The sequence below is a fragment of the Tachyglossus aculeatus genome, chromosome 21 (genome assembly GCF_015852505.1).
Source record: "Tachyglossus aculeatus isolate mTacAcu1 chromosome 21, mTacAcu1.pri, whole genome shotgun sequence".
NCBI classification, from domain to species: domain Eukaryota; kingdom Metazoa; phylum Chordata; class Mammalia; order Monotremata; family Tachyglossidae; genus Tachyglossus; species Tachyglossus aculeatus.
This window is the reverse complement of record NC_052086.1, coordinates 39,145,821-39,170,959: the sequence shown is the minus strand read 5'-3', so window position 1 is coordinate 39,170,959 and position 25,139 is coordinate 39,145,821. Positions and strand designations below refer to the sequence as shown.

The following is a 25,139-nucleotide window of genomic DNA, read 5'->3' as shown; positions in this document are numbered from 1 at the left end:
CAGCTCCGCCAACTGTCAGCTGTGTGACTTTGGGCAAGTCACTTAACTTCTCTGTGATTCAGTTACTTCACCTGGAAAATGGGGATGAGGAGTGTGAGCCCCCCATGGGACCACCTGATCACCTTGTAACCTCCCAGCGCTTAGAACAGTGCTTTGCACATAGTAAGCGCTTAATAAATGCCATCATTACTATTACTTCCATGCTAAGCACTTGGAAGAGTACATTATCACAACAGACACATTCCCTTCCCACAACAAGCTCCTAGCCCAGAGGGGAAGACAGACACGGATATACATGTTTTGCCTTGTTCTCTGTCTCCCCCTTCTAGACTGTGAGCCCGTTGTTGGCTAGGGATCGTCTCTATATGTTGCCGACTTGGACTTCCCAAGCGCTTAGTCCAGTGCTCTGCACGCAGTAAGCGCTCGATAAATATGACTGAATGAATGAATAAATAAAGAATAAGAGAGGTAGAAATGAAGAAGGAGCTGGGGGCTGTTGGGTAGGGACAGTCTCTATATGTTGCCAACTTGTACTTCCCAAGCGCTTAGTACAGTGCTCTGCACACACTGATTGATGATGAGAGAGCTGGGGCCTAAAAGCCTTAAGAGAGAGGGAGAGGGGGCAGGTTTGGGCCACGTTTCCCCTTTCCTCAAACCCCCCAAGTGGATGCCCATCCACCTCTGCATTAGGCGGAAACTCCTCAGCCTTGGCTCTAAAGCAGTCCATCGCCTTGCCCGCTCCTACTTCGCCTAGCTTCTCCCCTGCCCCAACCCAGCCCGCACGCTTTGCTCCTCTACTGCTAACTTTCATTCGTTCATTCAATCGTATTTATTGAGCGCATACTGTGTGCAGAGCACTGTACTAAGCGCTTGGGAAGTCCAAGTTGGCAACATTCCCCCTCCTACCTCACCTCCCTTCGCTAATCTCCTCACCGGGCCTCGTTCTCGCCTGCCCCGCCGTCGACCCCCCCTTTTAGACTGTGAGCCCACTGTTGGGTAGGGACTGTCTCTATATCAATCAATCAATCGTATTTATTGAGCGCTTACTATGTGCAGAGCACTGTACTAAGCGCTTGGGAAGTACAAATTGGCATCACATAGAGACAGTCCCTACCCAACAGTGGGCTCACAGTCTAAAAGAGTGGGCTCACAGTCTACTTCCCAAGCGTTTAGTATAGTGCTCTGCACACAGTAAGCGCTAAATAAATACGATTGATTGACTGATTGATTGACTGACCCCCGGCCCACGTCATCCCCCAGGCCCGGAATGCCCTCCCTCCACACATCCGCCAAACTAGCTCTCTTCCTCCCTTCAAAGCCCTACTAAGAGCTCACCTCCTCCAGGAGGTCTTCCCAGATTGAGCCCTCTCCTTCCTCCCCCCCCCGCCTTACCTCCTTCCCCTCCCCACAGCACCTGTATATATGTATACATGTTTGGACGGATTTATTACTCTATTTTATTTGTGCATGTTTATTCTATTTATTTCATTTTGTTGATATGTTTTGTTTTGTTCTCTGTCTCCCCCTTCTAGACTGTGAGCCCGCTGTTGGGTAGGAACCATCTCTATATGTTGCCAACTTGGGCTTCCCAAGCGCTTAGGACAGTGCTCGGCACACAGTAAGCACTCAATAAATACGACTGAATGAATTGAATGAATGTAGAGACAGTCCCTACCCAACAGCGGGTTCACAGTCTAGAAGGGGGGAGACGGACAACAACATAAAACACATTAACAAAATAAAATAAATATTTGATTAAAATAAAATATAAAATAAAATAACAAAGTAATATAAATAAATAGAGTAATAAATATGTGCCAACCTTCTCTCTGTCCCTCCATCTCGCCACCAACCTCTCGGCCACATCTTGCCTCCGGCTTGGGACGCCCTTCCTCCTCGTATCCAACAGACAATGACTCTCCCCCCATAGAGAAGCAGCGTGGCTCAGAGGAAAGAGCCCGGGCTTTGGAGTCGGAGGTCATGGGTTCAAATCCCGGCTCTGCCAATTGTCAGCTGTGTGACTTTGGGCAAGTCACTTAACTTCTCTGTGCCTCAGTTCCCTCATCTGCACAATGGGGATGAAGACTGTGATCCCCCTGTGGGACAATCTGATCATCTTGTAACCTCCCCAGTGCTTAGAACAGTGTTTTCCACATAGTAAGCACTCAATAAATGCCATTATTATTTCAAAGCTTTACTAAAGGCCCATCTCCTCTGAAAGGCCTTCCCTGACTAAGCCTTCCTTTCCTCTCATCCTACTCCCGCCTGTGTCTCCTTGATTTGCGCCCTTTATTCACCCCCCCGGCCCAGCCCCAAAGCACTTATGTCCACATCCGACATTTATTTATTTCTATGAATATCTTTCTCCCCCTCTAATAATAGTAATAATAATAATGGCATTAATTAAGCGCTTACTATGTGCAAACCACTGGTCTAAGCACTGGGGAGGTTACAAGACAAGGTGATCAGGTTGTCCCACGGTGGGCTCACAGTCTTGGAGAAGCGGCATGGCTCGATGGAAAGAGGCCGGGCTTTGGAGTCAGAGGTCATGGGTTCAAATCCTGGCTCCGCCAATTGTCGCTGTGTGACTTTGGGCAAGTCACTTCACTTCTCTGAGCCTCAGTTACCTCCTCTGTAAAATGGGGATGAAGACTGTGATCCCCCCGTGGGACAACCTGATCACCTTATAACCTTCCCAGCGCTTAGAACAGTGCTTTGCACATAGTAAGCGCTTAATAAATGCCATCATTATTATTAATCCCCATTTTACAGATGAGGGAACTGAGGCACAGAGAAGTGAAGTGGCTTGCCCAAAGTCACACAGCTGACAATTGGCGGAGTCGGGATTTGAACCCCTGACCTACGACGCCAAAGCCTGTGCTCTTTCCACTGAGCCATGCTTCTTCACGAGCCCGCTGTTGGGTAGGGACCATCTCTACAGGTTGCCAACTTGTACTTCCCAAGCGCTTAGTCCAGTGCTCTGCACACAGTAAGCGCTCAATAAATATGATTGAATGAATGAATGAATGCTCTAGCCTGTAAGCTCGTCGTGGGCAGGCAATGTGTCTGATTATTGTTATAGCGTACTCTCCCAAGCGCTTAGTACAGTGCTCTGCACAGAGTGAAAGTGTTCAATAAATATGATTGACTGACTGATGGGCGTCGCAGCACTGATAATGGTTAGGGAGGAGAAAGGCGGAGCCCTGAGCAGGAACAGAGATAAAACCAGGGACTGGTTTTCTCTCCTGGAATAAGAGCTTAGTCCACTGCTCTGCACACAGTAAGCGCTCAATAAATACGATTGAATGAATGAAAAGAGAAAGAGCAGGAGAAAGAAAAAGAAAGAGAGAGAGAGGGAATATGCGTATGTGCACTCTAAATCGGAAGCCCCCATACTCAGCATTTCTTGCTTAAAATACAGCATGTTTAGTATATGATTGTTCAGTGTCCTCGCCTTCTAGACTGTGAGCCCACTGTTGGGTAGAGACCGTCTCTATACGTTGCCAACTTGGACTTCCCAAGCACTTAGTACAGTGCTCTGCACACAGTAAGCGCTCAATAAATAAATGAATGAATATTGCAACCACTTAAGAATTATTAAATAATAATAATAATGATGATGGCATTTATTAAGCGCTTACTATGTGCAAAGCACTGTTCTAAGTGCTGGGGAGGTTACAAGGTGATCAGGTTGTCCCACGGGGGGGCTCACCGTCTTAATCCCCGTTTTCCAGATGAGGGAACTGAGGCCCAGAGAAGTGAAGTGACTTGGCCAAAGTCACCCAGCTGACAATTGGCAGAGCCGGGATTTGAACGCATGACCTCTGACTCCAAAGCCGGGGCTCTTCTCCACTGAGTCACGCTGCTTCTCATTAAATCCAACGTTCACAGAGAACTAACCAGATGTTGAGCAGCATCTCCGTGGATCAGTGGAGAAGAGCCCGGGCTTTGGAGTCAGAGGTCATGGGTTCAAACCCCAGCTCCGCCAATTGTCAGCTGTGCGACTTTGGGCAAGGCACTTAACTTCTCTGTGCCTCAGTTACCTCATCTGTAAAATGGGGATTGAGACTGTGAGCCCCACATGGGACAACTTGATCACCTTGTAACATCCCCAGCACTTAGAACAGTGCTTTGCACATAGTAAGCGCTTAATAAAAGGACTAGCCACTGCCCCGACCCGCCGGCTTCCCAATCTCAAAGGCAAGCAAACCAAATAGACCAGCTCCAACTTGAGGGAAAGGAGGAGACTAAAGTTACAGGGTGATGATGATGATGGCATTTGTTAAGCGCTTACTATGTGCAAAGCACTGTTCTAAGCCCTGAGGAGTTTACAAGGTGATCAGGTTGTCCCATGGGGGGGCTCACAGTCTTCATCCCCATTTTACAGATGAGGAAACTTAGGCCCAGAGAAGTGAAGCGACTTGCCCAAAGTCACCCAGCTGACAAGTGCTTAGAACGCAGCGCTTAGAACAGTGTTTTGCACATAGTAAGCGCTTAATAAATGCCATTTAAAAAAAAAGTGGCGGAGCCGGGATTTGAACCCATGACCGCTGACTCCAAAGCCCCTCTCCATCCCCCTCATCTTACCTCCTTCCCTTCCCCACAGCACCTGTATATATGTATATATGTTTGTACATATTTATTACTCTATTTATTTATTTTACTTGTACATATCTATTCTATTTATTTTATTTTGTTAGTATGTTTGGTTTTGTTCTCTGTCTCCCCCTTTTAGACTGTGAGCCCGCTGTTGGGCAGGGACTGTCTCTATATGTTGCCAACTTGTACTTCCCAAGCGCTTAGTACAGTGCTCTGCACACAGTAAGTGCTCAATAAATACAATTGATTGATTGATTGATTGGGTTCGGAGGTCATTAGCAAACGGGCCAGAAGAGTCTATTTTGAGCGAAGATGTGGTGGACAAAAGATTTTCAAAATGGCACCGGTGATTGATTATTCTGTTGGGCCGATAGCCAACAGACTATTGACGGCAAAAGACAATCAGAATAAGGATAAAGGCTTTTATAGGGGAGATAGAGAAGCAGTGTGGCCTAGTGGACAGAGCCCGGGCCCAGGAATCGGAAGGTCCTGGGTTCTAATCCCGCCTCCACCACTTGTCTGCTGTGTGACCCTGGACAAGCCGGTTCGCTTCTCTGGGCCTCAGTTACCTCACCTGGAAAATGGGGATTAAGACTGTGAGCCCCGTGTGGGCCAGGGACTGTGTCCAACCTGACAACCTCGTATCTACCCTAGCGTTTAGTACACTGGCTGGCACCCAGTGAGCGTTTAACAAATACCGTTAAAAAAAAAGATGGAGAGAAAGAAGAAGCCATTTAGAAGCACGGAGGAAGAAGAAGCTGCTCAGGTCGAGGAGGAAAAATGTCCCTGACTGGAAGAATTTGGGAGGAGAGGGAGGAAGAAAAGAGGGAAGTCCAAGAAAAATCTCCCTTAACACGGCATGGCTCATTCATTCATTCATTCAATCGTATTTATTGAGCGCTTACTGTGTGCAGAGCATCATCATCATCAATCGTATTTATTGAGCGCTTACTGTGTGCAGAGCACTGGACTAAGCGCTTGGGAAGTACAAGTTTGTAACACATAGAAACAGTCCCTACCCAACAGTGGGCTCACAGTCTAAAAGGGGGAGACAGAGAACAAAACCAAACATACTAACAAAATAAAATAGAATAGATATGTACAAGTAAAATAAATAAATAGAGTAATAAATATGTACAAACATATATACAGGTGCTGTGGGGAAGGGAAGGAGGTAAGATGGGGGGATGGAGAGGGGGACGAGGGGGAGAGGAAGGAAGGGGCTCCGTCTGGGAAGGAGCACTGTACTAAGCGCTTGGGAAGCACATGTTGGCGACATATAGAGACGGTCCCTACCCAACAGTGGGCTCAGTGAAAGGGAAATAAAAGACCGATGGGAAAGATCAGAAGGGCCATCGCTATCATATTAAGTCGGCAAAAATAACAAGACAGGCAAGCAGAGTTCTGAGAGGCGGCAAGAGATAAAAAAAAAAAAAAATAGGCCGAGATCAGGGCAGAAAGGAAGAGCAGAGGCCGGGCCCAAAAAAGATGACGGGTTCAGCTGTGGAAATGAAAAACCACATCCAGGAAAAGGAGATGAAAGGAAAAGAATGCGAGACTTAAAAAGAGAAGGGCCAGAGGGCAGGAAAATCAGGGATGACGTCCTGGGGTACACTAAAGAGCATCACTGATGCATACAGTGCTCTGCGCACAGGAAGCGCTCAATAAGTAGGATTGATTGATACACAGGGATGGCCCAGGAATCAGGGCCCGATTAATCAACGGACTAGCGAAGCAGCGTGGCCTAGCGGGTAGAGCCCGGGTCTGGGCATCAGAAGGACGTGTATATATGTATATGTTTGTACAAATTTATTACTCTATTTATTTTACTTGTACATATCTATTCTATTTATTTCATTTTGTTAGTACGTTTGGTTTTGTTGTCTGTCTCCCCCTTCTAGACTGTGAGCCCACCGTTGGGTAGGGACTGCCTCTATATGTTGCCAACTTGTACTTCCCAAGCGCTTAGTACAGTGCTCTACACACAGTAAGCGCTCAATAAATACGATTGATTGATTGATTGACCTGGGTTCTAATCTCCATTTGTCTGCTGGGTGACCTTGGATAAGTCACTTCACTTCCCCCCCCGTAAAATGGGGGTTATGAGTTGAACCCCGTGTGGGATGGGGATTGTGTCCCACTTGTGTCTCCGCTGCTGCCCATGTGCCAGGCATATATTGGGCATATATAAGCGCTTAGTACAGTGCTCTGCACATAGTAAGCGCTCAATAAATACGATTGATGATGATGATTGCACGCTTAACAATTACCATAAAAAATCAAATTGATCAGTGTATATGTACAATTGGCATTTATTAAGCGCTTACTATGGCATTTATGGAGAGCTTTACTGTGTGCAGAGCAATCGATCGATCAATCAATCGTATTTATTGAGCGCTTACTGTGTGCACAGCACTGTACCAAGCGCTTGGGAAGTCCAAGTTGGCAACAGATAGAGACGGTCCCTACCCAACAGTGGGCTCACAGTCTAGAAGAGCACTGTACTAAGCACTGGGAGATGAAAGTACCACAGAGTGGGCAGACACATTCCCCGGCGTGGCTCAGTGGAAAGAGCCCGGACTTGGGAGTCAGAGGTCATGGGTTCGAATCCCGGCTCCGCCAACCGTCAGCTGTGTGAACTTGGGGCAAGTCACTTCACTTCTCTGAGCCTCAGTTCCCTCATCTGGAAAATGGGGATTAAGATTGTGAGCCCCCCGTGGGACAACCTGATCACCTTGTAAACTCCCCAGCGCTTAGATGAGGGAACTGAGGTTCAGAGAATAATAATAATTATTATAATAATGATGCCATTTATTAAGCACTTACTACGTGCAAAGCACTGTTCTAAGCACTGGGGAGGTTACAAGGTGATCAGGTTGGCCCACGGGGGGCTCACAGTCTTAATCCCCATTTGACAGGTGAGGCAACTGAGGCACAGAGAAGTGAAGTGACTTGCCCAGAGTCACACAGCTGACAATTGGCAGAGCCGGGACTTGAACCCATGACCTCTGACTCCAAAGCCTGGGCTCTTTCCACTGAGCCACGCTGCTTCTCTAGTGCTTGACATATAGTAAGCACTTAAAGCACTAGCTTTATTTCTATCTATTCTGATGACTTGACACCTGTCCACATGTTTTGTTTTGTTGCCTGTCTCCCCCTTCTAGACTGTGAGCCCGTTGTTGGGTAGGGACCGTCACTATATGTTGCCAACTTGGACTTCCCAAGCGCTTAGTACAGTGCTCTGCACACAGTAAGCGCTCAATACGATTGAATGAATGAATGAAATACCATCATCGTTATTTTACATAGAAATCAATCGTATTTATCGAGCGCTTACTGTGTGCAGAGCACTGTACTAAGCGCTTGGGAAGTACAAGTTGGCAACATACAGAGATGGTCCCTACCCAACAGTAGGCTCACAGTCTAGAAGGGGGAGACAGACACAAAACAAAACATATTAACAAAATAAAATAAGTAGAATAAATATGTACAAGTAAAATAAATAGAGAAATAAATATATACAATCAATAAATCGTATTTATTGAGCGCTTACTGTGTGCAGAGCACTGTACTAAGCGCTTGGGAAGTACAAGTTGGCAACATATAGAGACAGTCCCTACCCAACAGTGGGCTCACAGTCTAAAAGGACTGTGAATAGAAATAGAATTCTATGTGAATTCACATAGAAACCACTTAAATACCATAATTATCATCACCATCAAACTTTCCAAGCACATTGGACAGTGCTCTGCACATAGTAAGCGCTCAATAAAAAACGATTGACTCTCCCTACGTCAAAGTACACTTCGGAGACGTCCAAAACTTATTTTAGTCAAAGCTGATCACTTTGAGCCCACTGTTGGGTAGGGACTGTCTCTATATGTTGCCAACTTGTACTTACCAGGTGCTTACTACAGTGCTCTGCACACAGTAAGCGCTCAATAAATACGATTGATTGATTGATGATCAGGGCAATTATGAAAAATGTTTTCATTAAAAAAAAAAATCACCAACTGCTACAAACTGGTAATATTCTAGGGGTACTGATATTTATTTCTTCATTCAATCGTATTTATTGAGGGTTTACTGCATGCACAGCACTGTACTGAACGTTTGGGAGAGTACGATACAACATTAAGTAGACACATTCCCTGCCCACAATACCATTAGTGCAAGCGAAACTAAAAACGTAACCCATAATGGTAATAATTGACGTATTCGTTAATAATCGCCAGCCACTGTACTAAGCACCGGGATGTATACAAGCAAATCGAGTTGGACACAGTCCCTGTCCCACGTGGGACTCACAGTCTCAATCTCCATTTTACAGATGAGTCACTGAGGCCCAGAGAAGTGAACTGACTTGCCCAAGATCACACAGCAGACAAGAAGCAGCGTGGCTCAGTGGAAAGAGTGCGGGCTTGGGAGTCAGAGGTCATGGGTTCGAATCCCGCCTCCCCCACATGTCTGCTGTGTGACCTTGGGTAAGTCACTTCCCTTCTCTGTGCCTCAGTTCCCTCATCTGTAAAATGGGGATTAAGACTGTGAGCCCCACATGGGACAACCTCATCTTGTGTTCCCCCCAGCGCTTAGAACAGTGCTTTGCACATAGTAAGCGCTTAACAAATACCAACATTATTATTATTATTAAGTGTTGGAGCCGGGATTGGAGCCCATAAACTGTAATTTATTTATTTACATTAATATCTGTCCCGCTGCCCGGCCCCCAGACTATAAGCTCACTGTGGGCAGAGAATCTGTCTGCTTATTGTTGTATTGTCCTCTCCCAAGAGCTTAGTACAGTGCTCTGCACACAGTAAGCGCTCAATAAATACGATTAAATAATAATAATAATAATGATGGCAGGTATTAAGCGCTTACTACGGGCAAAGCACTGTTCTAAGCGCTGGGGAGGTTACAAGGTGATCAGGTTGTCCCTCAGGGGGCTCCCAGTCTTCACCCCCATTTGACAGATGAGGTCACTGAGGCCCAGAGAAGTGAAGTGACTTGCCCAAAGTCACACAGCTGACAGGTGGCAGATTAAATGGATGGACGGCCTTCTAACTCCCACGTCCCTGCTCTCTCAACTCCGCCACGCCTCTATTCTATTTATTTTATTTTGTTGGTATGTTTGGTTTTGTTCTCTGTCTCCCTTTTAGACTGTGAGCCCACCGTTGGGTAGGGACTGTCTCTATATGTTGCCAACTTGGACTTCCCAAGCGCTTAGTACAGTGCTCTGCACACAGTAAGCGCTCAATAAACACGATTTATTGATTGATTGATTCTCAACCATCCCATCCCATGCCCCGAAGGTTGGCATCTAGCCAGCGTTCACACCACGGCCTCCACGCAAATTTATCATTCATTCAGCACCGTCGCCCAACATCTAATTTAATTAGCCATTAACAAATCTAGGGTCAATTTACCCGGTACAACACAGCAGCAGCTCTAATTTCCTCGCTAGTGTGAAGAAATGAGTAACAACAAAGGTAATCAACTCTTGTAAATAAGAACCTGTGATGTTGAAAATCGGGGGGAAGAAGGAGGCGAGGATGAAAAGACCTCATTGCGGGCACGAAATCCTCGTTCGTTCACTCAATCGCATTTATTGGCGCTCAATAAGTACGGTTGATTGATTTATTGAGCGCTCACTGTGTGCAAACCACTGGACTAAGCACTTGGGAGAGTATAATAGAACAATAATTAGATTCAATCGTGTGCCAATTTGTACTTCCCAAGCGCTTAGTACAGTGCTCTGCACATAGTAAGCGCTCAATAAATACGATTGATGATGATGATTACTCTATTTATTTATTTATTTTACCTGTACATATCTATCCTATTTATTTTATTTTGTTGGTATGTTTGGTTTTGTTCTCTGTCTCCCCCTTTTAGACTGTGAGCCCACTGTTGGGTAGGGACTGTCTCTATGTGTTGCCAATTTGTACTTCCCAAGCGCTTAGTACAGTGCTCTGCACATAGTAAGCGCTCAATAAATACAATTGATGATGATGATGATGATGATTTATCAAGCGTCTGCTGTGTGCAAAGCACTGTACTAAGCGCTTGGCAGAGCACAATAGAACAGCAGACACATTCTTTCCCACAACGAGCTCACAGTCTAGAGGGGGAGACGGACATTAATATAAATAGATAGATAAGTAAATAGATTAATAAATGGGAAGCAGCGTGGCTCAGTGGAAAGAGCCCGGGCTTTGGAGTCAGAGGTCATGGGTTCAAATCCTGGCTCCGCCACTTAGCTGTGTGACTTTGGGCAAGTCACTTCACTTCTCTGGGCCTCAGTTCCCCCTCATCTGTAAAATGGGGATTAAGACTGTGAGCCCCCCGTGGGACACCCTGATCACCTTGTAACCTCCCCAGCGCTTAGGACAGTGCTTGGCACATAGTAAGCGCTTAATAAATGCCATCATCATTATGATTATTATTATTTCTTTTATTTTGTTTTCCAGGTGGAAAATGGGGATTCCCAAACGCTTAGTACAGTGCTCTGCACACAGTAAGCGCTCAATAAATACGATTGAATGAATGAATTAAGACTGTGAGCCCCCCGTGGGACAACCTGATCACCCTGTAACTTCCCCAGCGCTTAGAACAGTGCTTTGCACATAGTAAGCGCTTAAAAAATACCATCATTAAGAAATAAATTACAGACATGTCCATTTGTGCTGTGCGGATGGGAGGGAAGATGAATGAAGGAGCAAGTCAGAGCGGCGCAGAAGGGAGTGGGAGAAGAGGAAAGGAGGGTGCAATCAGGGAAGGCTTCTTGGAGGAGATGGGCCTTCGATAAGGCTTCGAAGAGGGGGAGGGCAATTATCTGAATGTGTCCGTTAGATTATTCTATTCTACTATCCCACGCGTTTAGTACAGTGCTCTGCACACAGTAAGCGCTCAATAAATGTGACTGATTGACTGATGGGCTTGCTGGGGATACTCTGTCCTAATCCTCCTCGACCTCTCAGCTGCCTTCGACACTGTGGACCACCCCCTTCTCCTCAACACGCTATCTGACCTTGGCTTCACAGACTCCGTCCTCTCCTGGTTCTCCTCTTATCTCTCCGGTCGTTCATTCTCAGTCTCTTTTGCAGGCTCCTCCTCCCCCTCCCATCCCCTTACTGGGGGGGTTCCCCAAGGTTCAGTGCTTGGTCCCCTTCTGTTCTCAATCTACACTCACTCCCTTGGTGACCTCATTCGCTCCCACGGCTTCAACTATCATCTCTATGCTGATGACACCCAGATCTCCATCTCTGCCCCCGCTCTCTCCCCCTCCCTCCAGGCTCGCATCTCCTCCTGCCTTCAGGACATCTCCATCTGGATGTCTGCCCGCCACCTAAAGCTCAACATGTCAAAGACTGAACTCCTTGTCTTCCCTCCCAAGCCCTGCCCTCTCCCTGACTTTCCCATCTCTGTTGATGGCACTACCATCCTTCCCGTCTCACAAGCCCGCAACCTTGGTGTCATCCTCGACTCCGCTCTCTCATTCACCCCTCACATCCATGCCGTGACCAAAACCTGCCGGTCTCAGCTCCGCAACATTGCCAAGATCCGCCCTTTCCTCTCCATCCCAACCGCTACCCTGCTCGTTCAAGCTCTCATCCTATACCGTCTGGACTACTGCATCAGCCTTCTCTCTGATCTCCCATCCTCGTGTCTCTCTCCACTTCAATCCATACTTCATGCTGCTGCCCGGATTATCTTTGTCCAGAAACGCTCTGGGCATATTACTCCCCTCCTCAAAAATCTTCAGTGGCTACCAATCAATCTGCGCATCAGGCAGAAACTCCTCACCCTGGGCTTCCAGGCTGTCCATCCCCTGGCCCCCTCCTCCCTCACCTCCCTTCTCTCCTTCTCCAGCCCATCCCGCACCCTCCGCTCCTCCGCCGCTAATCTCCTCACCGTTAGGCCTCATTCTCGCCTGTCCCGCCATCGACCCCCAGCCCACGTCATCCCCTGGGCCTGGAATGGCCTCCCTCTGCCCATCCGCCAAGGTAGCTCTCTTCCTCCCTTCAAGGCCCTGCTGAGAGCTCACCTCCTCCAGGAGGCCTTCCCATACTGAGCCCTTTCCTTCCTCTCCCCCTCGACCCCCTCTCCATCCCCCCCATCTTACCTCCTTCCCTTCCCCACAGCACCTGTATATATGTTTGTACATATTTATTACTCTATTTTATTTGTACATATCTATTCTATTTATTTTATTTTGTTAGTATGTTTGGTTTTGTTCTCTGTCTCCCCCTTTTAGACTGTGAGCCCACTGTTGGGTAGGGACTGTCTCTATATGTTGCCAATTTGTACTTCCCAAGCGCTTAGTACAGTGCTGTGCACATAGTAAGCGCTCAATAAATACGATTGATGATGATGATGATGATGATACAAGTCATTCAGGAAATCCTGTTTTAAAAAGGAAGAGGTAACTCCTGCGGATGAAAATGGGAATACCTTGAGAACACAGAGCATCACAGGCCTGCCAAAACCGGGCCAAGCTGATGGGTCTATCATTCCGGTCCACATCCTACTCCAAGAAGCCTTCCCAGACTGAGCCCCCTTTTTCCTCTCCTCCTCCCCATCCGCCCCGCTCCACCTCCTTCCCATCCCCACAGCACCTGTCTATATGTTTGTACAGATTTATTACTCTATTTTACTTGGACATATTGACTATCCTATTTATTTTGTTAATAGCTTTATTCCTGTTTGTTCTGATGCCTTGACACCTGTCCACATGTTTTGTTTTATTGTCTGTCTCCCCCTTCTCGACTGTGAGCCCGTTGTTGGGTAGGGACCGTCTCTATATGCTGCCGACTTGTAATAATAATAATAATGGCATTTATTAATGGATCTTTTAGACTGTGAGCCTTTTAGACGGTGAGCCCACTGTTGGGTAGGGACCGTCTCTATATGTTGCCAACTTGTACTTCCCAAGCGCTTAGTACAGTGCTCTGCACACAGTAAGCGCTCAATAAATACGATTGATTGATTGATATTAAGCGCTTACTATGTGCAAAGCACTGTTCTAAGCGCTGGGGAGGCTACATGGTGTTCAGGTTGTCCCACAGGGGGCTCACAGTCTTAATCTCCATTTTATAGATGAGGTAACAGGCACAGAGAAGTGAAGTGACTTGCCCGAAGTCACACAGCTGACAAGTGGTGGAGCCGGGATTTGAACCCCTGACCTCTGACTCCAAAGCTTTTTCCACTGAGCCACGCTGCTTCTCCAAGCGCTTGTACATTGTACAAGTGCTTCTCCATTGTTCTTCCCAAGCACTTAGTACAATGCTCTGCACACAGTAAGCGCTCAATAAATATGATTGAATGAATGAATGAATGAATTCTGTCTCTAAGAGAAGAGGATCTTGGAGAAACAGTGCTACTCTTGCCCTCCTGGATTCATTCATCCGTTCAATCATTCAATCATTCTCATTCAGAGAAGCAGCGTGGCTCAGTGGAAAGAGCCCGGGCTTTGGAGTCAGAGATCATGGGTTCAAATCCCAGCTCCGCCAACTGTGTGACTTTGGGCAAGTCACTTAACTTCTCTGGGCCTCAGTCACCTCATCTGTAAAATGGGGATTAAAACTATGAGCCCTCACCCGGGACAACCTAATTACCTTGTAACCTCCCCAGCGCTTAGAATAGTGCTTTGCACATAGTAAGCGCTTAAATACCATCATTATTATTATTTTTATTATTCAACCGTAATTTACTGAGCGCTTGGTGTGTTGACTTACAAGTTGGGTCCACTTAGCCTGACTAAACCCGCCTTCCCTCTTCTCCCACTCCCTTCTGCGTCACTCTGACTTGCTCCCTTTTTAAGCGCTTAGTACAGTGCTCTGCACACAGTAAGCGCTCAATAAATACGATTGATGATGATCCCCCCTCCCAGCCTCACACCACTAATGTCCATATCTGTCATTTATTTATATTAATGTCCATTTCCCCCTCTAGACTGTAAACTCGTTGCGGGCAGGGAATGTGTCTGTTACACTGCTCTGTTGGACTCTCCCCAGCGCTTAGTAAAGTGCTCTGCACACAGTAAGCACTCAGTAAACACGATTGGCTGACTGGTCAGCTGTGTGACTTTGGGCAAGTCACTTAACTTTTCTGTGCCTCAGTTACCTCATCTGCAAAATGGGAACTGAGACAGCGAGCCCCACATGGGACAATCTGATAACCTTGTATCTTCCCCAGCACTTAGAATAGTGCTTAGCGCAGAGTAAGCGCTTAACAAATACCATTATCCTTCCAGACTGTAAGCATGGTGGGGCAGGGATTGTCTCTATTGCTGAATTGTACTTTTCAAGTGCTTAGTACAGTGCTCTGCCTACAATAAGCACTCAATAAATACGTTGAATGAAGTGGAGAATTGATCAATTACAATAATAATAATGGTGGCGTTTGTTAAGCGCTTACAATGTGCCAAGCACTGTTGTAAACACTGGGGTAGTTAAAAGGTAATCAGACTGTCCCACTTGGGGCTCAAAGTCTTAATCCCCACTTTACAGATGAGGTAACTGAGGCAAAGAGAAGTGAAGTGATTTGCCCAAGGTCACACAACAGACATGTGGCAGAACTGGGATTCGAACCCATGTCCTCTGGCTCCCAAGCCGGTGTCATTTCCAGTAAGCCATGCTGCTTCCCATCCCTGCGATTTATTCCATTAGTTAATTGTAGCAGATAATTCAGATCCTAAAGAGGGGTTTTTGGTCTACATTGATCATTTTGCCCCAATCGTCCATTTTTTACTTGTGGGGCAAGGAGGGGCGGGGACAGAGAAGAGAGAGAGAAGAGAGAGGAGAGGGGAGAGAGAGAGAGAGAGAGAGAGAGTGTGTGTGTTTTTTCCAAACTACCATCATCATCATCAATCGTATTTATTGAGCGCTTACTATGTGCAGAGCACTGTACTAAGCGCTTGGGAAGTACAAATTGGCAACATATAGAGACAGTCCCTACCCAACAGTGGGCTCACTTCTCTTTGATGAAGTACCTTATTGAAAGAGGTTCTGGATGCAAGAGAGTTTCTCCAGTTTCCATATTCCCAACAAAAACTGTCAGAGGGGAAAAAGCCAGGAGCCCCTAAAAGAAGGGAACATGCAATTCCACCTCCGGACTAGGAATCACCGATATCAAAAAGAAATGAGAACCTTCAAACATATATATATATATAATCATCATCATCAATCGTATTTATTGAGCGCTTCCTGTGTGCAGAGCACTGTACTAAGCACTTGGGAAGTACAAGTTGGCAACATATAGAGACAGTCCCTACCCAATAGTGGGCTCACAGTCTAAAAGGGGGAGAGACACACATATATATATAATTGGCATTTGTTAAGCGCTTACTATGTGCAAAGCACTGTTCTGGGGAGGATACAGGGTGATCAGGTTGTCCCACGTGGGGCCCCCAGTCTTCATCCCCATTTTACAGATGAGGTAACTGAGGCCCAGAGAAGTGAAGTGACTTGCCCGAGATCACACAGCAGACATGTGGCGGAGGCGGAATTCGAACCCGTGACCTCTGACTCCAAAGCCCGGGCTCTTTCCACCGAGCCACGCTGCTTCTCTAAACTTTGGAGAATGCGGGTTATCGATCCCGCTACCTCTCACATGCTAAGCGAGCGCTCTACCATTTGAGCTTATGACTTCATATGACTTAATCCATTCTTTTGTGTGCTCTGCGGAAGACACACATCTGAGAAGTCCATCTAATTCTAGCATGACCATAACAAACCATCAAACCTGTAAAATAAGGGTTTGGGTTATTTGAGTTGAGTTAAAATAAGGGTTTGAGTGGAGGCATCATTAGATTGCAGTAATCACCAAGCCTTCTTGATCCTGTCGGTAATTAAAACTCTTCCCCCTAACCTCTCAGAGATTCCCCAGCTACTCCGTAGGGGCTAATATTCGTCTTTTGAAAAATCACTGGGGTGGGGGGCAGGAAAAAAAACCCACTTTCAACACCAAGTTTTTATTCAAACACTGACTAGAGCCATTTATTCTGCCTAATTTTTTTTTATGGCATTTGTTAAGCACTTACTACATACCAGGCGCTGTTCTAAGCGCTAGGGTAGGTACGATATAATCGGATTGGACACAATCCATGTTACACATAGTAATTTCTAGACTGTAAGCCCACTGTTGGGTAGGGACCGTCTCTATGTTGCCAATTTGTACTTCCCAAGTGCTTAGTACAATGCTCTGCACACAGTAAGCGCTCAATAAATACGATTGAATGAATGAATAACAATTGTGGTATTTGTTAAGCGCTTACTATGTGCCAAGCAACGTGGCTCAGTGGAAAGAGCCCGGGCTTGGGAGTCAGAGGTCAGGGGTTCTAATCCCGGCTCCGCCACTTATCGGCTACGTGACTTTGGGCAAGTCACTTCACTTCTCAGTGCCTCATCTGTAAAATGGGGATTAAGATTGTGAGTCCCACACGGGACGACCTGATCACCTTGTATCCCCCAGCGCTTAGAACAGTGCTTTGCACATAGTAAGTGCTTAACAAATACCATCATTATTATCATTACTAAGCTCTGGGGTGGAAACGAGCACATTAGTTTGGACACAGTCCCTGTCCCAGGTGCGGTTCACAGCCTCAATCCTCATTTTAAAGATGAGGTAACTGAGGCCCAGAAAAGTCAAGTGACTTGCCCAAGGTCACGCAGCGGACATGTGGTGGAGCTGGGATTAGGAACCCATGACCTTCTTACCCTCAGGCCCGGGCTCCAACCACTAAGCCAATGGCGCTCAGTCTCAATCCCCATTTTACAGATGAGGTAACCGAGGCCCAGAGAAGTGAAGTGACTTATCCATGGTCCCACGGCAGACAAGCGGCAGAGCTGGAATTAAAACCTAGATCCTTCTGAGTCCCAGGCCCAAGCAATCAATCAATCAATCATTCGTATTTATTGAGCACTTACTGTGTGCAGAGCACTGTACTAAGTGCTTGGGAAGTACAAGTTGGCAACATATAGAGACAGTCCCTACCCAACAGTGGGCTCACAGTCTAGAAGGGACTGTGGCTCACACAGGGTTCACACTCTTAATCTCCATTTTACAGATGAGGGAACCGAGGCGCAGAGAAGTGAAGTGACTCGCCCAAGGTCACACAGCCGACAAGCACTAACCACTAGGCCACACAGCTTCTCGTGTTTTATAATTCCTATAATTTCTGCTACCAAACCAACTTCTTTTGATCTCCCTACTTATTGTTCGAGGATAAGATCGGCTTCATGGAAAATGTTTTCTCCCGGCCTGCAGGATGCCACCCAAATCCAGTTCTTGGGCTCTCCCAAAGCAGCTCTTTCCATGCCTTAATGGCTGGTTTATATTCCCCAAGGGCCACCTGGCTTTATCCACCCACGGCTCTGCCAACCCCCGTGAATTCAGCCTGCTCTAGGTTCGCCGAGATGCAAACCCTAGTTCTTCGACTCTCGAAATTATACCGTCATCTGGTTCTGTGGGAGAGTGTCCGACGGGGACCCGCGAATCTTTGACCCGCCGCCCCCTCACCCCCCGACCACATCTTCAACTCTGAACTTGAATCGTGACGTGTCCCCTTATGCGGAGTCGAATGTCCCAACTGATGATGATGGTATTTGCTACGCACTTACTAGGTGCCAAGCACTGTTCTAAGCGCTGGCAATTCCCACCTCAAGCTTAAATCTCCTCAGAAACACCCCACCTCCCCCAAACATATCTTCAACTCTGAATCTGAATCGTTTCATTTCCCCTTACACGGAGCCGAATGTCCCAGATTCCCACCTCAAGCTTAAATCTCTTCAGAAACGCCACCGTTAATATAGCTTCCAAAGGGAAAAACCATCCCGGAATAATGTCCGGAATCCCCTCCGACCAGAACGCAGGGCTGGGAACTCCCGCCGGCCTGCCGAGCAGATGACCGACACCGAGGAGAACCCCAAATTCGCCTCGGGAGACCGGTCGTGACCCAGGACAACTTCCATGTCAATCGGTCACAGAGAGCCAGAAAACCCGTCAACGGGCCGACGTGGACCGTCATCCCCGGTGAGAATCCCAACGGGAGCCCTGAAAGCAGGGTGTCGGCATTACAGAAGACCTAACGCCTCTGGAGGGGGGGCCGAGCTTCCAGATCAACGGAGACTGCTGCATTTCGGATCAATCCTCCAATCCTGGGAGTCCCCCGGCCTCGGCACTGAAATACTGCATTTCTCATTAGCTCGGTCCGGCTGGTCAAGGGTCTACACCATGACACCTATATTCCCACGTTCCCTTCTTGATTTGGGGGTTTTTTTTCTCCACAATTCTCTTCCTCTAGAGGAGCCCGATTTCTGGAAGACGGGCTTTCCGTTCAGAGGCTCTCCTGTCTCGGGCTCTCATCTGACCGGGCAAAACGAACCCTGCCTTGCCAGGCTAGGGCCGATCCGGACCCGACGGCACTTGCTCGGGATTGATGTAGCTCCTCTCGCCCCGCTTTCGGTGGTGACCAGCCTGTTCCTCAAACCCCAACTGAAACCTCCACCCTCCTGACACCCGGCTCGTGGGCATCCTTCGACCCGCTGTCGGAGATCCGCCCCCCCAGATCTCTCACCCCCTCAACGATTCCCCCTCTCCCTGGGTTCTGCCTCGCCTGACGGCCGGCTTCGGTAACCCCGACGCGCTGGAGGTGAAAAACTAACTCCAAGTAACCAAATGCCCGAACCGAATATCTCGCCCCCGCCCCGCGAAGCGCGACGGTACGTTCGCGTGAAACGCACAGTCCCGGTGGCGAAGAAATCTCGAAGCCCCCCCCTCCCCGCCCCCACCCCAGATTTCCCCACCCTATCCCGCTTCCCGTCCACTTACTCCGATCTACCGAGGATCCCCAGGGCCCTGGTGAAGGAGAACCCCACAAACGGCAAATCTTCGCCCGTGAAGCCCGCGGGGTTCAACTGGCGCGGGGCGGATAGAACCCGCAGATTCTTCTCTGGCTCGTCGAAATTGGAGGTGTCATCGTCGGACTTGAGGGTAGGGACGAAGGGGGGAGGAGCTGGTGAGGAGAAGGGAAAAAGAAAAAACACAAGGAGAGGAAAACAAATTCAGCCACACTGCTTCGGAGCGCACACCTCCCCGTCTCGTTCGCCGTTTGCAATGGCACTGCAGCGCTTGCCTTTAATCTCGCTACCACAAGCAGACTGAGTCGCCGCTCTCAAATCGTATTACAGCAACAAGAGATTAACCCCTGCGGCGCCAACATGGCCACCCCTCTGCAGGCAGACCGTCTCCCAAGCCGTTCCGACCGGCCTCCTCCGGTCACACGCCCACCCGTCGGGAGGGACCGAAAAGCCCCCGGGGGGGGGGGGAGCAGACCCTCCTCGGCTCATCCATCTGGCCCGCCCGAGGCCTCCTAATCTTTCTAGAAGATTAGATCGAGTCCCACCAAGGAGGGAGCTAGCAGACCTCTAAAAAGGTAATCGCCGTTCGCTCTCTAACGCCCGCAAGGAGAACCGTCTCCACGCTCTGCCCGCTCCGTCGACAGCGTTCGCCTTTACCCTGGTGCGTCGCCTTCCCCAGAGCCCCGGGCGAGCCGCAGGTACCGACCGTCGTCGGGTGGTCGGACCGGGGCGGAGGGAGGACGAGGTCTTACCCCGAGCTTCCGAGGGGTTTGGAACTCCCGATGGGACGGCACTGCGGTCCTGGCTCCCGATTACACCATCCAGTCGGAAACCGAAGCCCTCATTCACCACGTGCTTCTTTTCAGCTCACCCTTCCCAATCCGCCGCAGTTTGATTCGCCTAAAGGAGCCCCGGCCGAAGTTGTTCCCGACGAACCCCGGCGCCCTTTCCTCTTTGACCATCTGGAAGCGTCTAGCAGAGGGATGACCGTCCCCCGCCTTGCGACCCAACCGTCAATCGATCGATCGATTGGCGGTATCCACCTAGAGCTTACTAGGCACGGCGCACTGTACTGAGGGCTTGGGAGAGTGCACTACGGCAGAACTAGCGAGGCACGTTCCCTGCCAACGACCCTACCTCGTTAAATCCCGTTCTCCCCGAGGAGAACGTGACACCTCTCCGCTCGCGGTGGCGAACTGACGGACCTCTCCCGGCCGTCGAGGCCGACCGCTCTCTCGTCGGAGGCCGGGACGCGACCCATGGTCAGCGGATGGCGGGGGAAGCGGGGCGTGCGGAAGCCGTTACCATGGATCCGGGGCCGGGCTCCCGGAGACGGCGGGCCGACGAGCCGACGTTCCAGTCCCCGCAGTGCAGGCTTCCCGCTCCGTGCACGCTCCGAGTTTAACCCTACCTGCCGGCCTCCGAGACGGATGCTACTGCTGGTCTGATTGACGGGGGCAGGATGAGTCACCGTTGAAGCTTGCTGGCTCCCTCTAGATTTGCCAGAGCTTTTTCACAGCCCAGACATTTTAACTCCTAGCTCTCTAGGTAAATCTGGGTTTAAGCTTCCGCCAGATCCGAGCAGCGGTCTGTTTCTGCTCGCGGACCCGAAGTGGGGGGAAAGAAAAAGATTCCCCCAATTACCACGACACTCAGATGCTTCATTAGAGGAGGCTCTCCAAGGAGACGGCTTTCGGGAGGGACCGGGGGAAAAGGAAAGGAGGGGGCGGATCCTGGTTCGGTGGCTCGGAAGGGAGTCGAGAGTCTGAATGAAACCGTCGCAGGGCTTTGAGGGGGTTTGGGGGGATGAGGCGAGGCGGGCGGCGAAGAGGGTGAGAGCAGAATATCCGCATTTCTGGAAAGTTACCTAACATCTCCCCTCTAGTCAGGGACTCCCCTATGGGACAGGTACTAGGGCCAACCTGATTACCTGTTGACTTGTTTTGATGTCTGTCCCCCACCTTCTAGACCGTGAGCCCGTTGTTAGGAAGGGTTGTCTCTATCTGTTGCTGAATTGTACTTTCCAAGCGTTTAGTGCAGTGCTCTGCACACCGTGAGCGCTCAATAAATACGACTGAATGAACGATTACCGTCTATCTGCCCCAGTGCTTAATACAGTGCTCGGCACACAGAAAGCTCTTAGCAAATATCGCCAGAGGAGGCATTTAGATGCCTGTTCCCCTACCCCCTTGGGCTGTGATCCCCATGTGGGAAGGAGACTGTGTCCCATCTGATTACTTTAATCCATCCCAGCACTTAGCATCGGGTTTGCTCGGCGCCTAATGAGTACTTGAATACCATCATCATTATTATTATTATTCTCACACTCAAGATTATTAAAAGCCCCTCTGCATTTTCAGAATCTACCTGGTTAATATCCTATATAGAATAATTTTTTTAAATAGCTGTGGAAAAGGAAAACTATTGGGCTGACTAAACTTCCCACATCCTTCTGCACACTCACACTGACACGAGATCAAAAGCAACCACCCAACTTGATTTCAAATGGCTACCTCAAACTATGAAAAACAAAGAGAAATGGAAAGAAGGCCAAAAAGATGTTTTCAGGTGAAGGTTTAAGTAAGGTAGAAGCTGAGGAGGGGAATAAACTAAGAAAATGTCTGTAATACATCTCATGAGACAAATACTTGATCGTAATTTACATTCTTTGAGGACAAACAGAATGCTGAGTGCCATAACAGCCCCTGTAAAGAAAATTCATCTTCCATGGAGATAGAAGTGCACGCAAAGACACACAAATATATGCATTGATTATATCATTTCATTTCTGAAAATAATTCCCTTTCTGTCCTCCCCATAAAGGACAGAGACTGCGTCTGATCTGATTTTGCTCTATCTGCCCTAGAATTTGGTACAAAACTTGGCACACAGCAATCATTTAAATACCATAATCATTACTGTAATTATAACTTGACTTTGAGTTCAAAATGGGATCACACTTCTCATTGGGTGTTGGGTTTTTTTGTTTGATCTTTTTATGGTATTTATCAATCAATCAATCATATTTATTGAGCGCTTACTATGTGCAGAGCACTGTACTAAGCGCTTGGGAAGTACAAATTGGCAACATATAGAGACAGTCCCTACCCAACAGTGGGCTCACAGTCTAAAAGGGGGACTTTATGGTATTTAAGTCCTTACTCTCTGTCAAGCACTGTTCTAAGTGCTAACAGTGCTCTGCACACAGCGCTCAATAAATGTGACTGAATGAATGAATGAATGGATGTTGTAAGATTTTAAAGGGATTTACTTCAAGTGAGTTTCAGGTATAGATTAGAAATTCTCCTACATAAGAGTCCACTACCAAAAGAAAAATTCCCCCTCTTATAGCGAGATGACTAGCTACACTCAATGAGGCCACGCACGGTCAGCCCGCACGCATAAATGACTCCTTCAAGAAAAGACCAAGGAGAAAGAAAATATACCATGAGAATTTTCAAGTCACTGAAGAAAAAGCTAGGGAAAGGCCGGCCAATTTAAGAATGCATGAAATGCCAAAGCACAGCATGAAAAGTCCTGAGTGTCGAAGTAGACTAAAGGAGAATAAGTTGCTCTTGTTTTAAAAATCAGCATGGTGCTGGGTTATTTCAAGAATAAGAGTCAAGCAGTGGTATCGACTGAGTGCTTACTGTGTGCACAGCACTAAGCGTTCAGTAGAGTTCAAGACAACAGAGTGGGTAGACATGTTCCCTGCCCTTAAGAAGCTTACAGTCTAGACAGATATTGACATAAATAAACAAATGACAGATGTAATAATGATGGCATTTGTTAAGCGCTTAGTATGTGCAAAGCACTGTTCTAAGTGCTGTGCTATGGGGCTGAGGGTGGGGTGAATATCAAGTTTTTAAAGGGCAAAGATCTAAGTGCATACGTGATAATACTACTGATAATAATACGTGATAATAATACTAACAATGATAATAATGATGTCATTTGTTAAGCACTTACTATGTGCAAAGCACTGTTCTAAGCACTCGGAGAGATACAAGGTGATCATGTTGCCCCACGTGGGGCTCACAGTCTTAATCCCCATTTTACAGATGAGGCAACTGAGGCTCAGAGAAGTTAAGTGACTTGCCCAAGGTCACACAGCAGACATGTGGGTGAGCACATGTTCTAGACTGTGAGCCCGCTGTTGGGTAGGGACCGTCTCTATATGTGCAAACTTGTACTTCCCAAGAGTTTAGTACAGTGCTCTGCACACAGTAAGCGATCAATAAATACGACTGAATGAATGAATGAATGAGCCGGGATTAGAACCCATGACCTCTGACTCCCAAGCCGGGGCTCTTTCCACTGAACCCGGCTGATTCTCAATAGTAATAATAGTAATTATGGTACTTGTTAAGCACTTACTATGTGCCTAGCACTGTTCTAAGCACTTTGGTAAATACAAGGTAATCAGGTTGGACACAGTCCATGTCCCACATGAGACTCCAGCTCTTATCCCCATCTTATAGAGGAGGTAACTGAGGCACAGAGAAATGAAGCGACTTGCCCAAGGTCACACAGTAGACAAGTGGCGGAGCCGGGATTAGAATCCAGGTCCCTCTGACTCTCAGGCCCTGGGATCTAGGCGACACAGAAGGGAGAGAGAGAGAGAGGAGAAGCAGTGTGGCTCAGTGGAAAGAGCCCGGGCTTTTGAGTCAGAGGTCATGGGTTCAAATCCCGGCTCCGCCACTTGTCAGCTGTGTGACTTTGGGCAAGTCACTTCACTTCTCTGTGCCTCAGTGACTACATCTGGAAACTGGGGATGAAGATTGTGAGCCTCCGGTGGGATAACCCCATCACCTTGGAACCCCCCCACCGCTTAGAACAGTTCTTTGCACATAGTAAGCGCTTAATGAATGCCATCAATATATTTATTATAAAGGGGAAATGAGGACTTGGGGATTGCCTCTTGGAGAGGGGATTTCTGTAAGGCTTTGAAGGCGGGGAGAGTGGCGGCCTGTCGTAAAAGCAGGGCGAGGGAGTTCCAAACCAGAGACTGGACATGGACAAAGGGGTCAGCGGCGAGACAGACAAGATCAAAGTAGAGTGAGTCGGTTGCAATTAGAGTCCGTAAGCAATCCTTCCACTAGCCTTAGCCCTTGTGAACGGTATTTTATCCAGTTTTGCTGCTATTCACTTTAATATGAATAGTATTGTCGTTACTGTTATTAATTTTTGAGACATGTAGAAAAATCAAGCCAAACCTCCTCACTATTGGCTTCCAGGCTGTCCATCCCCTCGCCCCCTCCGACCTCACCTCCCTTCTCTCCTTGTCCAGCCCAGCCCGCACCCTCCGCTCCTCTGCCGCCGCTCACCTCCTCACCGGGCCTCGTTCTCGCCCGTCCTGCCGTAGACCCCCGGCCCACGTCCTTCCCTGGCCCGGAATGGCCTCCCTCCACACATCCGCCAAAATAGCTCTCTTCCTCCCTTCAAAGCCCTACTGAGAGCTCACCTCCTCCAGGAGGCCTTCCCACACTGAGCCCCCCTTTTCCACTGCTCCTCCTCCCCTCCTCATCGCCCCGACTCCCTCCCTCTCCTCCACCCCCTTCCTCCACCCTCTCAGCACTTCATCATCATCATCAATCGTATTTATTGAGCGCTTACTATGTGCAGAGCACTGTACTAAGCGCTTGGGAAGTACAAATTGGCAACATATAGAGACAGTCC

The 25,139-nt window shown here is 48.1% G+C and overlaps 1 protein-coding gene across 6 annotated transcripts in view; it reads right to left on the bottom strand.

Moving 5' to 3' along the window:
* CIT (citron rho-interacting serine/threonine kinase) overlaps positions 1-25,139 on the bottom strand; it is a 251,152-nt gene that overhangs the window by 161,970 nt on the left and 64,043 nt on the right. For 4 of the 6 annotated variants that reach the window (XM_038762428.1, XM_038762429.1, XM_038762430.1 and 1 more), the window contains exon 9: positions 19,432-19,615. In XM_038762428.1, the coding sequence (XP_038618356.1) occupies positions 19,432-19,615 (184 nt within the window). Of the gene's footprint in view, positions 1-19,431; positions 19,616-20,212; positions 20,318-20,765; positions 20,927-25,139 lie in introns of those variants that run through there. The other 2 variants (XM_038762432.1, XM_038762434.1) reach the window with 2 other exon arrangements.